At 34.0% G+C, this 16,983-nt stretch overlaps 1 protein-coding gene across 10 annotated transcripts in view; it reads left to right on the top strand.

Moving 5' to 3' along the window:
- LOC115214180 (liprin-alpha-1) overlaps nt 1-11,446 on the top strand; it is a 368,483-nt gene extending 357,037 nt beyond the window's left edge. For 9 of the 10 annotated variants that reach the window (XM_029783276.2, XM_029783272.2, XM_029783278.2 and 6 more), the window contains one exon: nt 9,551-11,446. In XM_029783276.2, coding sequence (XP_029639136.1) covers nt 9,551-9,820 — 270 coding nt within the window. In that variant the 3' untranslated portion in view covers nt 9,821-11,446. Of the gene's footprint in view, nt 1-1,017; nt 1,145-9,550 lie in introns of all 10 variants that reach the window. The other variant, XR_003881885.2, reaches the window with a different exon arrangement.
- The last annotated feature ends 5,537 nt before the right edge of the window (nt 11,447-16,983 follow it).

Raw genomic sequence — 16,983 nt, 5'->3', positions numbered from 1 at the left:
AGTTTGGAAAAAGTGAGAACTGATATTTCAGGCAAGGTCCTCCTCTTCAATAAAAATTCTTGGAGCTAAGCTTTCCACAATTAATACTTCTCTACTAAAAAGTTTTGAAGTTTCCTTCATTCTTCAGATTATTCTAAGTTCAGACATGTTTAACCCTTTCGTTACTGTATTTATTTTGAGATGCTTGTTTCTTTCAATTATTTTAGATATAACAAAGAATTTAGTAAAATAACTTAGTTATCATTCACCTAGTGTTAGGAACATAAATTGTGGCTAAGGTTTGGTGGAAGATTTTAATTCAAAACATTTGTACTCAGAGCCAGTTTCAGCCAGGTTGCTAACGAAAGAATTGATTAGTAGTAAATGGATTAGCTGGTGATCTAAAAGTAGTTTATGTTAACTTGTTAAGGTTAATCCTAAAATAGGCTTGCAAAATTATCAAAAGTTTTTCATGAAAGGATGCACATTATTTCTTTAAGAAAATAAAATACTGTCATCTAAAATATAGTATTCTTTATTCGGTATCGCTAGCCTTTCAGATTAAAGTAAATTAATCTTACGTCAAAGAAAACGGAAAAACTTAAAAGTTTTTTTATCCATTATCTCCATTTAAAGAACAGACATGTCATTTGTATCTTTCTTCATCACGATTTGCTCCTGGTGGAGAATGACTCTTTTTTTCATCTGTTCCTATTATCTGAACTTCATCTCCTCAAATAAATGATTAATTTATATCTACCAACCAGTCATCTTGTTTTTTATTTCGAAACCCTCTCCCACTTGTAACACTCTCAAACTCTACCCCCAATGCCCCCAACCACCACTACCTCCACCACCACCCTTGTCACTAAAGATTTCTTGTACTGCATACAAATTCGTCATCGTTGCCACTCATGCTGCCTGCTACATCGTCGTTGCCCTCCTCTTTCTGCTGCCACTACTGATGATGCTAGCTGTTGTCACAAGTGATATATTTCTGCCATGCACTTAGAAGTCTGCTACTACTTTTTCTGCAAGGTGCACAGCAGGCTACCGCTAAGCGTACAGGGACCACCCTCGTGGGATGAGCACTTGATCTGACCTACCAACTACTTCCAGTGACTTTTGATACAGTGTTAAGTGTGACTCCCTCCTCCCTTCAATGGTGAGTAGTCCATCCATAGTAGTTCCTTAACTGCTTACCTGACTTCATATCATCAGTAGAGAAAAACAATCTCTCATTTCGATGACCATTTCTTCTTCTTCCTCATTTATTAAAACAGTGACCTCCTCACCTCCTGTCACTTTTACTGGAAGGTTGGTTGACATCTGTTTTAAAAATGTCATTTTTTTACTTTGTTATTTGCTTAATTTATTCATTTAATTATTAATTCTAGATTTTTTTTAGAAAAGAGAGAAAAACATTTCAATTGTTTTATTTCTTCTTTTGTCTCTCTTTCTCTCTTTCTGCTCAATTACCTTTTCTTTATTATTTTTTTTTTCCTGATACTTTTTAAACATCCCATTCAAAGTTTAATTTGAAAGAAAAAAAATTCATCCATATTTTTTTTTCAAAGAATGCTGCATCTTTTTTAAGAATTTTAAATTTAGGTTGAAACTTTATCGATATAAAATCATTTTTTCAGTTGGAATGTGTCAGCAGTTTATACATCTAGTAAAACAAATGTCTTTCCATCTCTTTCATTTTCCATGCATTCTTTTTTAGTTCAGATATTTTTTTCTATTTATTTAAGTAAATTGATGTATTTATTATATTATTCTTCACTTATCTTTGGGAACTCAGTTGAAGCACGCACATACTACACTCCTGTTTTACCTGAGTTTTTTACCTCCATCCTGCTAAAGTGGATTCAGTATAAACAACAGCTCATTTGCTCTTTCTCTCATAGAAAAAAAATTAAATTCATTCAAAGATTTCTGTTATATCATTGGTGTTAAATAGACCTGTTTTTGTCTGTGGCTTTATTGCCTCATTCTCAAAACAGTCTCCACGTAAACATTCTTGGTGTGTTCTTTTTGATGTTGGATAGGTTTTTTTTGTTTTTTTTTTTTTTTTTCCTTTTTAAGTAGGTATTTTGGTGTTGATAACATTGCTGTTCAGGACCAAGGTTTTCTGAATGAAATTTAAGCAAAAGATGTAGTTTAAGAAGCTTTTTACAACTGAGGGAATTATCTTTAAAAAAAATACACTGTGAATTAATTAAGGTGTGTGTGTGTATTTTGAAAGGGAATCATGAATTTTATTCCATTATGAGGAAAGATGTGGAAAAGCAAACTGGTTAAAGATGTTTAGAACTAGTTAAATGTTATGTGCACCAGATTTCCTCTCTTGATTAAATCACTGTATGTCATTACAAAGATGAGCAAACACTGATCAAAGTGGGGAGGTTCACCATATTTTTAAAATTCTGTTATATTTTGATATCTGTATTTCCTTTTTAACCTTTAGCATGCTGAGGCACATCATGTTGCCATATGAATTTTCTCCCCTGTAGCTGTAGGTACATTGTATCACATTGAAAGGGGAGAAAACTCGTACAGCAACATGATGCACCTACAGCATGCTAAAGGTTAAGAATGGTACTTTGTGTGTATGTGTGTGTGAATGTTTGTATAGGTACAGCTAAATGATTAAAATGTTTACTTTCCAACCTCAAGGGACTGGGTTTGACCCCACTGCATGGCAACGTGGACAAATACATTTTCTATAACCTGAGATATGCCCAAATCTTGTGGGGAAAATTGGATACATGGAAACTGTATAGAAGCCCATTTAATAGGTTGGACCTATAATTCAAAGGTACAGCCTTTGGTTCTGTCTGGGAATTATATTAAGGATTCAGTGTTTCCCTAGAATGGCACTTTAATGAGCAGGTAATTCATTTGGTCAAACAATTGAATTGCCATCTTCAGAAATGGCAGGTAACCATCCATCTATCCATACATACATGTATGAAGTACAAGTACCGTAAATCCTCGAGTATAATCCGCATTTTTTCCCCAAAATTTAAAGGTCAAAATCCCTAGTGTGTACTATATACAAGGTTAAAAATGAAGAATATTTTCTAAGCAATGTCTGAGTCTCTATTTGCCGTCCAGCAATTTTTATTCAGACGCATTTTGTGATGTCGGGTGCGAAAATACCTTAAGCTAAGCCTGAAAGCAATGAAGTCATAAAAGAATCATCCATAACTTGCAGTAAGCAACATTTATTAAATATTATTAGTTATTTCTTTATTTTCTGCAAATGAAATACACAAAATAGCTACACGTTTGCATTATGTTATATATACAATAATAATAAAGGATGTTACCATATACATTTTTACAAACCGAGGACATTATATAGACCTCCTTGACTCAAGTTAGAGAAGGGGTGTGTATTATACACAAGGTTTAGGTTTTTCAAAAGTGCAGCCCCCTAAAAATCCCCTGCGTATTATACTCAAGGTCAGACTATACTCAAGGATTTACGGTAATACTTGCTTTTGGTTTGCACAAACACAAAATTAGTGTCATTTGTAAATTAGTAGAGTAAATTAGATTCAAACACAGCTTATTAGTTTAGGTTTCTCAATGGAAACAATCTTCTGGTAAATTTTACCATCACTGCCAAAACATTCAGGCTTGTACGTTCAACCCTATAAATAGCCGTGGTATAAATTCTGGCATTATTACTTCTCGGTGCAAAACATGGTTGTGTGGTAAAAAAAGTTTGCTTTGCAACCATGGGTTCTGGGTTTTGTCTTACCATATGTTATATTGAACCTTGGATTAACCAGTGCCTTCTCAGTGCAAATTTGTTAGACACAAACTGTACAGAAACCAGTTGTTCGTGTGTGTAATGACATGAAAACTGGAGGGAAACAATGAATTTGAAGGAAGTCTTTGTCATATTTGTTCTTCACCAGCTTACAAAGATACCCCCTTATCACCATTATATCACTTATAAGATACTCCCTTATCACGTTTGTGGTTGTCTGTTTTTTTTTCACAGATTAATAGGAATCAGTTAGCTGGAAGGCTACTGGAATTCATTTAATCTTTGATGCCACTCCAAAAACATGTAGCAAGATATCAAGAATACCATTCAATTCTACTTGACCAGTGTTTTTGTGTAAACATTTTGTTTCTATGCCAAAGTCGTATTTTCATCTGTGGTGCTCTTCCTCAATTTATGTTACTTTTGTGATTTTTCAAAATTATTTTTTATTTTATAATTGTTCTCTGGACTATTACCTTGGTTAAGTGTTTTAAGTAGTTTCACAGCATCCTGGCTGGGAAACACATGGCACTGGGATCTTTGAAAATGTGTGTGTTGCAACTAACTTCAACTAAAAACTAACAGAGTTCCAATAATTCTTAACTTTTATCTCATTTATATACTGTCTCAAAAAGAGGTGGGTGTCTTTTTTTTTTCAGTTGTCAATGTGAAAGGAAGGAAATTAGATGAAATCATTTTATTGTTTGTTTTTTTAATTTTAATATAAAGTTATCTCTTTATGGAAGTTATCTCATTTTTTCATTTTTTTTTTCTTTTCTGGTTTAAAAAAAAAATAGAAAAAATTCTTATCCCCATCCAACATTATCATGCTGCTCATGAAACTATTCTTCAAAATCATCCTTATTCTTTCCCAATGTGTTTGTTCAAATATATTCTCACCCTATAGATATTTCATTTATTCCACGTGTCACAAGGTCATTTTTATTTCCAAACATTCACTGCTGACCATTCACTATTTTCCTGAATTCACCACATCTCTTTCAATTATTACCTGTCTTCACAATCTCATCTCAACTGCCTCACAAATATTTTACAACTGCTTCATTTTAATACATTTCTTCCTCTTGTTTTACTGTTTTTTTGTTGTTTTTCATTTTTTAATTTCATCTTTTTTTTCCATGTGTGTGTGTGTTTTAAGTTGTTTTGTCTAATAGCTTTATTGTTTTAAGTATTACACACCTCATTCACTAACAATCTCTTCAACACCCCATACATATCCTGGCAAACATTGAAAAAAATTTTTTATTCCTTTTCTTATTTTGATTTTTTTTTAAACACCCCCTCCACTTTTCACTTTTTTTCCTTTGTTTTAAAATTTCAATTTTTGTTTTGTGTGTGTGTAATCCATAGTTAGTCTGAGACAATGCTAAATAATCTAGATCAGTGCTTCTGGCCTAGGATTTGTAGTAAATAGTTTGATATTTAGTTTAGTAACTTTTTTCAGTTTTGTTCTTGTTTTTATTTTATTTCATTATTATTTTTGGTCAAAGTTAATGAGGCATGCCAAAACAGTTTATGCATGGACGATGCTGGTCTCTTTATTTTTACTTGTGTGTAGTTACATTAGTTAACCCTCAAGCATTCGGACTACTCAGTCAAATGTAATGCTTATAATTCCCATTGTTTTGAATTAATCCTGCATTACCTCATAGCTTCAGAATTTCAGTGATGTGATTATTTATTTTTAGAATGACATTGTAGGGTAGGTGTGAGTGACCAGATCTTGCTGGTTTAAATGCCAAAGAGTTAAAGGTGTTTGTGTGTGTGTGTTTGTATAAGTACATTATTATTGCATATTCTAGGGAATATTGTTTTCTATTGTTAGTGGGTATGTGTGTGGGGGGGTTTCTGTTTTAAGCATGATTCATTTTTTTTGGTTTTCTTAAAAAAATTTTCAGTTCTTTCTGCCCAATTCTTCCTTTGATGTTTGTTAACATATGTATTATTTATGCTTGTTTATTAGAACCTTTTTTTTTAAATTTTTATTTTATTAATTTAGTTGGCTTTTCTTTAGAATAAAATTCAGATGCAGCTCTGTGAATTTTGAGGTGACTGAACTAAACGGTTTTCCAGAAAGTGGATTTAGTAAAATAAATTTTCCCACTTGTTTGTTTGTTTGTTTGTATTTTTTAAAAATTTGTTCTAAATGTATGTGTGTGTGTGTTTGCATGATCACAAAGTAGATTTAGAAGGCTTTTCTTTTAGATTTCATATTCAAGTTGTTATTGATCTTTTCTTTCCATTGCTGCTGTATCTCTTTATTTTTCATTCAGTTGTTATGATTATTATTCTTGCCAGGGTTGACTTTGCTTTTCATGCTTTCAGGTTTAGTAAAATAAGCACCAGTCTGTGTATGTATGTATGTGTGTGCACGTGTGTGTGTGTACTGGTGCTTATTCCTCTTTGAAATTTCACCTTGTGACTTTTCTTTATCAAAATAAAAAGTGATTTACATTTCATTCTTTCAAGGGTTGGTACACTGGTTACCTCTCAATATAATTTGACTCAACTAAAAAAAAAAAAATTTGCAATCTTGTATTCATGAAAGAAACCATTATTATTGGACAGAGGGCAGTGTGTTAGCAGAGTCATGAGAGCATCAGACAAAATGCCTTGTAGTATTTAGTTACAGCTTGTTACATTCTGAGTTCAAATCCTGCCAAACATCAATTAAAGTACCTAGGTTTGATGAATTGACTAGCTGCTTCCTCACCCTTAAAACTTGCTGTCCTTGTGCTTGAATTTGAAAAAATTCTTATCATTAAACAGAGGAGTGGCAGAGACAGTATAATACAAGATTTTATTTCCTTATGTTCTGAGTTGAAACCCTATTACAGTCAAGTTTATCTTTCATCTCTGCAGAGTCAATAAAACTAGTAACCTGTCATTTACAGGAGTCAATTCAATCAACTTTACTCTGCCCCTATGAATGTGTCACCTTGAAAAAGCACCTTTATTGTCGAATGTATTGTTACCAATCAGCCGAATTGCTTTTTTGTTTTGGATTTGGTCTTTGTGTGTAACCACATCACCATCATAGATACAGGAGCTGTGCTAAGATTTGGCCACTAAAGTATTGTCTCATTTGAAAGAGAGATTCTAGTTTTTAAGATGCACTTTTGACAGTGTTATATGTGTGTGATCATCAGAAAGGCCCTTGTGAGTTTGGCATCATTAGAAAGGCTCTTGTATTTGTAATCACCTTACAAGCGTTAGTTGTATGCTATGTGTGCAAATGGTTAGTGTAATTCAAAAAGGTTTCCTTGCTATGTATGGTAATTATGTTTTGGTTTTATCAAAGTAGATTAGCTTGTCTTTTCCCTATTGGAGGATGCTGTTGGGGGTCTGTATTCATGAAAATTATCAATGTTTGACATATCTAGGTAATTTGTACAGTGTTTAGCATAAGATGTCTGTCTAGGTACTGCAGGTTATTTAAGGATGAAGAGTGGATTTGTGTGTATATGTGTCTGTTGTTATATAACTATGAGTATAGTAGACAACCTTATGGAGCAGTAAATTTGATAGAATAGGTTGGAGTGGGGTGAGAGAGAGAGGGCAATCAACAGGAAATTTCTGATTGGAGAAATAAGAGATGGATGGGGAACTTATCTTAGAGATTTTTATGCCATGTGTGTGTGTGAGAGAGAGAGAGAGAGAGTGAGTTTGCATACAATGAATAAAAGCTATCTTTGTTTCCCTGATGGTTGTTATGGTAGTGAGTAAATGTCTCTTAAGATCATAAAATAAAATCTAAAGAAGATTTCTTGGGCATGGAGGCTCCTGTGTCAGCTCATGTAAATGCCTCTTAGCTTGAGATGGAATGTAACTCATTCCAAAAGTTGTAAGCAGTGTTTAGCTGTGAGTGAAGCTCTTGGGGTTTTGGAGTGTTGGGTGTCATTGGATTTCAATATGGAATGTGATGTAGTAGAACATACTTCAGAAGATTATATTGGTTAGAAAGTGAAGAATATTTACAGCTATTGGTCAGAAGTGTTTTTACAAAATTGTGACCATTTAGATGACTTGAAGAAATGGAAAGCTGTTAAGAGTGCTGCCTTGATCGGGGAATAGTCAGATAATTTTATCAAATTAGAGGTTGTGGCTTGGTAAAGGCTAAGTTTGTGGTGAGTAAAAAGTAAAGAATATTTGGAAAGTAAATGATTGAATTCAGTGTAGGTGGATCAGAATCTTGGATGGTTCAGGCTCTGCATTGAATTGTATGATATCTAGCTTTAAAAATTCATTCACCTTTTGAAAAAGGAAATAAAATAAAACCATAGGTGACTGGGAGATTTAATGAAACTCACTTAAACCCTTTTGTAAATCCTTCTGCATTCAAATTACTCTGTTAAACGTAACAGGTATTTATTCACATTGTTTTGAATTAGTCATGCATTACCTCATAGCTTTGAGATTTTGATGATGTGATTGTATATTTTTAGAATGGCATTGTAGGGTAGGTGTAAGAGGTTGGATCTGGGCAGTTTGAACATAAAGCAAAATAAAGTATTTGGGCTAGATATTGCTGGTTTAAATGCAAAAGGAAATAATTAGTATCTTAATCAAATCTCAATCCATTTGAAACTCTGCCCACCTGTTCTGAAAGTTTAAAGTGCGGCAAAAAGAAACTGCTCTCATTCACCCTTGGTAAATGTTTCAACAGCAAACACAGAGCATACTGGTTCAAACCATGATAGTAACTGTAAAAGAAAATGGCAAAACATTAGCGACATGCAGACACCATTGCCACTTGCCTAACTTCACTAGTGCCACAACAATAGCCATGTAAAATAGGGGAAATTTTTCTGATGCACTCTGTAAATCAGAAAGCTCTTGGAAGGATCTTCAGGGCTCTTGGGGTGTGCAGTGTATGTGTGTGGGAGTTTGTTACAAAACAAAGCTATGGAAATGGTAATTCACAGCTTAAAATATAAGAAATGAACATCACAGGAATATTGAAAACTTTCATATATTGAATGTTTCATCAATTGTGACATTGAACTGGGGGTAAATTTGGTACAGTGATTGATTAATTTAGGTTTTAGAAATTAGAAAATGATGAGGCTTACTCACTCCTACCCAAGCAATTCTTCTCTCTCTCTCTCTCTCCAATCAATCAATCAAAAGTCTCCTGTTTATTATATTGTTACCTTCCAACTAATTTAGCTGTCAGGTTATCTTTTGAATGTCTTTAAGATTATTTTCCTTTCTATATAATTTGTGTGTGTGTGTGTGTTATCAGACAGAAACTCTTTCTGTTCCTTTTACATATACATTTACTATATTAGTTGGAATCAGTTTTCTTTGTCAAATATTTTCATATTGTACTTAACTAGAGGTTCTTTTCTCATCACTTGGTAACAAGAGCTCCTTACATTCTTTGCTCAAATAAATTTGTCTGTTCACTTGTTGCATTGCTACCTTCGGTTATCTTCTAAATATAAAAAAAAAATGACAAACATAAGGAACTTTTATTTCTTATTTGTTTACGAAAATTTGTCTAGTTAATGATGTAGCTTCTTGTTCAGTAATCAGAGATGAAAACTGGCTGCTTCCTTCTTCATCGTCGAAGTCATTCACTTCTCTACAACATTTAGTTTGTTGTTATTATCATATTTTTTTAATTTATTTAATTTTTTTTCTTTTACAGCATCTGTTTCATTTAAACACTGTCGTTCATTTTGTTGCAAAAATATTAATAAATTTATATCATTTTCTCTTCTCCTTTTTTTTTTTTTTATCCTGTTCCATTTTTGAATCCAGGGCGAAGGTGGGAAATTCAGACGTGCTCCATCTTGGCGTAAAAAATTCAAAACTAAGGATACAAAAGGCCGTGAAGGTTCCACAGAAGAAACTGTTGAGTCGGCAACACCAGCATCAACAAGCACCACTACGACAACAACAACTACTACTACTACAACAACAACAGGGGAATCATTTGCAGGACAGCAACAGTCACCCCAGCGGACCCGGCGAGGACCTGATCCTTCGTCATTGTCTCGCCGGACCACAGAAAATATGCGCAACTACTGATCATATCTATGTGTACTTATTACGGTTTATTCATGCTAGGTTTTTAGACAGTAGCCGATCTGCATGCAGGGTCACAGACTGTCTTTTTTCCAACCTGAAACTGCTGTGTCCAATGTGGTGGTGATGGCCTACATGTTGGTGAAAAGAAAACATGCACCCACTTTTAATCCTGCTGTCAACAGCAAGTTGACCTCTGGTCAGTCTGTGGGTAATAATCAGGGCAGTGCCTATAAAACCCCATATCTTTGCCATACTGGCATCTCACCCTCCAACCAACACTGCTTCAAGTCAAAATTGCTGGGACTGTTCCAAAACTGATTGATCAAACAACAACAACAACAACTTCTCTCATTTCTGGAAGCAGTCAACAAATAATACCAACATCTTTTTTTTTTCCCCTTTTTTTTTCTCTCCTCCCGTTGTGCCACATCACTAATTCCAGGGTCCGATAAGGCAGTAAGGTCCGTCTGCTAAGTGACCCATTTCGCTAGTTGAGCTAGTGCAATTTTGATTTGTCCCATTTTTTCTATATTGCAACGTGGATGTGCTGTGATGTACGTACTTATATGAGCAACTGTATAAAAAATAATAAATAAATGGAAAAATAAAATAAAAAAGAAAAAGAAACATGACCATCATGCACTTAAGCATCCATGCATGTTTGTATGCATTCACATGTATCTGTACATACATGCATGTTTGCCTGTGCAAAGGAGGTTGTACGAATGTGTGGATGTATGCATGCTCTAACTATCGTACGTGACAGCAGGTGTTGTCGTCCATATTTAATGGAGAAAATCTTTTTTTTTTTTTTTTTCCAAAAAAATTTTTCCATTTCATTTCATTTGTCTTGAAAGAAATCTCTTGCATTCAAAGAAAACAAAAAAAAAATACTCATATAGCTGTCCGTCTATTTGTCTGTTAATAGTGGGCCGACCTCGTCAACTGTGTTGACATCCAAGCAGCCCGCTTCTCATATACCGCCTCATTGCTTCTGCACATTGTGTGAGGAGCTCGTGTTACTAGTATTTGCAAATTTGCGTGATAAAAAAAAAAAAGAAAAAGAGAGAGATAAATATAACAAGCAAACAAACAAAAATGGTTATATCACAACTATTCCATGAAATAAAACTGGAAAAATAAAAGAAGAAAAAGAACTACAAAATAATAATGATGATAATAATAATATTTAAAAAAGAACAAAAGAACTTTTCAGACAGTTGAATTGGAATGGGGGTATGTATAGTGTATTATAGAGTACTTTTTGAAGGGATTTGAAACCCATCATCATGTACCTAGCAGATCCTGATCGCCAGTTTATAATGACAAAAGTATTATTAGATACCTTTTAAATACTTTAAAAACATTTCAAAAACAAAAAAAAAATGATTTCTTTGAAACAAAAAAAAAAAAATCCATCTAGACTTACTTTACTGTATTAGTTTAGTCACTGCTACATGTGACTTTGTTGTTTTTTAGCTCTTGTGAAGTAAATATGCACTGTTAGAGAATTGTAAACTAGACTCATTTCAGCACCGAAAAAAAAAATGGAAAAAAAAAATTAAGAAAAAAAACCATTACATTTGAAACGTTACTCTTTCAATAAATTCAATCAGTTATCGACAACAACAACAATCTGGAAATCCAATACCCTAAGCATTACATATAACGTTATTCAACACCCAGTAAACATAACAGGCAACTGCAACACCACCAACAACAACAACCTTTTTTGCTTCTTCTTTTTTTTTTTCATTTCCAGAAATTTCCACCTCTCTTCCTTTCAATGAACAAAGGAACATTCCAAGAGGAGACAGAATGAATCCCCAACATCAAATATATAGGCTGTCCCTTCTGTTTACTTTTACCTTTTTTTTTCCCTTCTATTTTCTTCTTCTTCTTCCATCACTCATTCTCTCCTCTTCCTCTACCTCCTCCCCCTTTCTTGCTCTCATGTACCTTTTAACAGAGAAGCGTGTAGTTTATGTGACTAGCAGCAGCGAAAAAAAAAATAATAATAATAAATAAAATGGAGATAAAAAATAACAGCAACAAAACAAAATGAAAACCTTCCTACCTATATCAAAACCATTCAAAACTTTAACACACTTTGTTTTCTAGTCTTGGTAATTAATAATTAAAATAATGATGATAGTAATAATAAAACAGAAAGATGTTGTAATTACAACTAACATTAAATTTATTATTATTATTATAAAGTGGCAAGCTGGCAGAATCATTAGCACACCGGACAAAATGCTTAGCAGTATTTCGTCTGTTTTTGTTCTGAGTTCAAATTCTGTCGAGGTCGACTTTGCCTTTCATCCTTTTGGATCAAAAAAATAAATGCACCATTCGAATACTGAGATTGATATAATAAACTTACCCCTCCTCTGAAATTGCTGGCCTTGTGCCAAAAAATTTGAAGCCATTATTATTATTATTATTATTATTATTATTGGTGAGCTGGCAGAATCATTAGCACACTGCACAAAATGCTTAGCAGCATTTCATCCATCTTTTACATTCTGGGTTCAAATGCTCCCGAGGTCGACTTCGCTTTCATCCTTTGGGGGTGGGGGGTCAATAGATAAGTACCAGTTTGAACACTGAGGTCAGTGTATCAACTTATCTACCTCCCAAAAATTGCTGGCCTTGTGCCAAAATTTAAAACCATTATTATTATTATTATTAAGGCAGCGAGCTGGCTGGATCGTTACAGCATCAGACAAAAATGCCTTGCAGTATATTTTCTGGCTTTTACATTCAAACCCTTCCATGGTCAGCTTCACATTTCTTCCCTCTGCAAATGGCGGGGAAATAAAATAAATACCAGTCAGGTACTGGGGGTCGATGCAATTGACTAAACCCTTCCCTCCCTTCAGAATAGCTGGCCTTGTGCCTAATTATTATCATTATTATTATTATTAGCAGAATCATTAGAATATCAGATAAAATGCCTTGTGGTAGTTTCTTCCAGCATTTTTCACGTTTCTGAATTCAAATTGCATCAAAATCAGCTTTGGCTTTCATCCTTCTGGCAGTGGGGGTTGGGGGTTGGGGGTCACGTCAGTAAAATAAAGTACCAGTGAAATACTGGAATTGATATATAGTTGACTAGTCTCTCCTCCTCCTCCTTTTCCCCAAATTTGAGGCACTGTGCCTATGTAAGAAGTTATTTATATAATTATTATTATTATTATCAAAAAGGCGGCAAGCTCGCAGAATTGTTAGCACACCGGGCGAAATGCTTAGCGTTATTTTGTCTGTTGTTATGTTCTGAGTTCAAATTCCGCCGAGGTCGACTTTGCCTTTCATCCTTTCGGGGTTGATAAAATTAGTACCAGTTATGTACTGGGGATCAATGTAATTGACTTGATCCATTCCCCCAAATTTGAGGCCTTGTGCTTCCAGTAGAAAGGATTATTATTATTATCATTAAAAGATGGCAAGCTAACAGAATTTTTAGTGCAGATGTGAAATGCTTAGTGGTATTTTATTCAGCTCTGTATGTCCCGCTTTCAAATTCCACCCAGGTCAACTTTGCCTTTCATCCTTTCAAGGTCGATAAAATAAGTGTCACATACTGGAGTTGGGGCATCAACTAACCCTCCCCCCTTAAAATTGCTGGCCTTGCACCAACGTTTGAAACTATTATTATTATTATTATTAGAGTGATGAACTGGCAGAATTGTTAGTACACTGGACAAAATGCTTAATGGTATGGTATTTTGTCTGTCTTTACATTCTGAGTTCAAATTCCACAGAGGTTGACTCTACCTTCTTACAGGGCCCATACAATAAATACCAGTTGTGCGCTGGGATTGACGTAATAGATTTATCCCTCCTTTGAAATTGCTGGCCTTATGCCAAAATTTGAAACCATAATCATCATCATTATTATCATTATTATTATTATTATTATTAAAATATGATAGAATGGAACTTTTAAATCATTGGTGCTTAGAGAAGTTTTAAAAATTGTTTTTATTATTACAGCTGCTTTAATCTTTCAATTAATTCAATCTCCATTATAAATCCAGTGCATTTTACTATTCCCTATCCAAAAGGACATTGTTAGTAATCCTTTCATTTGCTTATTCATCTTTTTCCATTTTCTTTTTTTTTTGTATTTTGTCAGAAATTTTTTCTTTATGAATTTTAATCTGATTTTGTTGGAATTTTTTTTCCTTTTTCTTTTGGTTTGTTTTCTTTTTAATTGGTTAACTTCATTTGTGTGTGTACCTGTATATACATATAGAAAAGAAACGCAGGAAAAACATAGTCGGTATTAATGCCTTGCATAATGTATATGTAGGTGGAGGCGCATGGCTTAGTGGTTAGGGTGCTGGACTCATGATCGTAAGATTGTGGTTTTGATTCCAGGAGTAGATGATGCATTGTACTCTTGAGCAAAACACTTCATTTCATGTTGCTCCAGTTCGCTCAGCTGCTAAAAATGAGTAAACCTGCAACAGACTGGCATCCCACCTAGGGAAGAGTATATATGCCAGAGAAACCAGGAACCCAGTCCTATGCTCCTTATGGACTCACCATAATGTACATGTATTTTGTGAGATTGGCAGACATCAGTTATATGAGTATAAAGCCCAGTTATATGACAAAATGCGGACCATCTCATTCATTTGCATTACTTGGCAAAAAATACCAGTAATACCAGTGGCACTTGTTCTCTTAACTGAATTTAATGCTCACATAATTCATGTCTACCAATGTCACAAAGCATGTGTACATTAAGTCATTAATACCAATTTTTTTTTATTAGTATTCCTTTTCTGTATATAGCACACAGACTCTGCATTCTGGCCTATCTGGAGTTATGAAGACTGTCTAATGTCTGATTTGTATTGGAGATAGGAGTTGAGTGTAGAACTGATCTACTATGCCCATACTCTTTGGTAATATGTCATGCCTTCTGGCATATTCTTTTAGCTGTATTGTATATCTGTGTGTGTGTGTGTGTGTGTGTATAGTAAATTATGCTTTCCCTCTTATCTTTGTTGATCTATAATAGCACAGTGTACAGCTTCAGTGTGGTGAGGTATATCTGTTTTTCAATAATAATTGAAAAAATGTGGAGAAAGACTGATAGAAGGATAAGAGAAAGGAAAAATTGTTTTGTATGTGTGTATTTAAAATAATGCCTCAGTAGTTTATTTGTCCAACCCATACTAGTATGGGAAAACTGAAGAACGAATATATGTGTTTTTATGTGTTTGTGTATATATATATATATATGTAAAATATGTCGTAGTTGTTTAAATCTACTAATGTAGATGGTAAAAAGTTGTCTTGGCACTTTGGTGTAGTGGTTAGCACGGCTATGTAGTTTACAACAGATACGGCACTCGAATCCTGCAGGTGATATTACAACTCTTTCTTGTGGTCTGTATTTCATGTCTGTGTGTGTGTGTGGATAGGAAAAGAATAATTTACTTTTCACTTGTAAATAAGAGACAAGTTGTTTAATTTCTCTGTTAATGTACCATACAAAACTTTATTTTATTTCACAAAATATTTTACTGATATTTTTTGTTTCTCATTTTACCTCTCTTTTGTGAATATTCAATAATAATAAACCAAAGCCAGTATGATACTTCAGGATAGGAAATGAGGTTTGTTTAAATGAAAAATGAAGAAATCCTAACATCCCAAAATCTAAGCATTCTGTCAAGTATCTCTGATTGTATGGTCCCCAAATATAAAAATGAACTTTCCTACAAGAATTTGAAAAGAGCTATTTTAACAGTTAAATTCCAACTGGTTGTTGCACGTTTCTTTTCTAATAAAGAACTTTTCGTAACAACATGCTATTCCATGCTATTACCATTTTTGTGCTCGGAAAAATGGTAATGATGATCTATAGCTTAGCCGGTTGGCATCACAGCTCTTCACAAAACCCACATAACTTAAACTATCATGAGGGGTAGGGTTGCTTTTTATTATTATTATTATTATTGTTATTCACAATACCAACATGTATGCAAAACCTTGTCATTTTGGAATCCATCTAAAGTTTTGGTGTCCCTTTTTTTTAGGGGGGTGGGACAAGGACCTATTGACATATTTGTAACCACCAAGATGATATGCTCTCTTAAAAGGGTTGTAAGCTAATCTTTGTCAAAGTCTGTTATTCACCAATACTTGAAGGGTCACTCACAGTGTTCTTATCTCATTTGAACATCCCTTGGTCACTTAACCTGTTAGAAATAGCAGCCAAATCGCCATCTAAAAAAAAAAAAGGATGCATTGCACAATGTGGTCCCAGATTCCCTTCCTGCGCATAGAAAAAGCAGACAGAATGGTCAAGACATGAATACTCTTGATCATAGATCTGCTGAAGTGGTGCAGGACTGACCTGGGGTTAAACAACAACAACAACCACCACCATCCCATGTTTTCTTCATTTAAAATATTTATACTGTAATTTATTCAGTTAATTTATTCGCAATTGTTTAGACTCTTTGGACTCCCTAAAAATTGGTATTGACAAGACTCTCTCTTTCACTGTACGCTGCTGCTGCTGCTTCTTGTGTTTCTTCAATTACTTCTAAAATATATTTGAGTCTCGGCTAATTTGAAAGATTGATGTGTTAAGAAAGTAACCTGATATGTGTATTTATTGCTGTTTTACAACCTGCTTATGTAGCTTAAGTATTTTAATTAATTAAGTAGTTATAGTGGTGTTAAGAAAAATGTAGATGTATTGTATGTATGAGAGATATGTGTATAGTGAGAGACAGGTTTATTAAATATATGTACTTGCTCTTAGTTCAATTTTGTTTATATTACCTTTAAACAAATGTCGAGAAGCTATTTACAGGTAGCATACAAACTTAAGTGTCATGGCTTCTGTCTCGATTTGTTTCTAGAAAAAAAAAAGTCAGGGTATTCTTTCAGGAAAGGCTTAACAGTTTGTTTTCCTAAGTTATTATAAACCTTTCACCTACTCCTTTGTTTGGCCACACTCAAATTTGTTGCCATTTGCTTTTGCATATCACTGAATATTGCTCAAACAGACTCTAAGTTCAGATACTTCTTCACTTGGAGGGCTCACACAAACTACCCTCTCTCTCTTTTTTCTTTTTTTCTTTCCCCCTCTCCCATGTCATTCTTAAATCATCAGTTTTACATATTCAGAA

This window comes from Octopus sinensis, linkage group LG7 (genome assembly GCF_006345805.1).
Source record: "Octopus sinensis linkage group LG7, ASM634580v1, whole genome shotgun sequence".
Lineage (NCBI taxonomy): Eukaryota > Metazoa > Mollusca > Cephalopoda > Octopoda > Octopodidae > Octopus > Octopus sinensis.
Note: the sequence above shows the minus strand (reverse complement) of the source record. Positions and strands in the feature narration are given on the sequence as shown.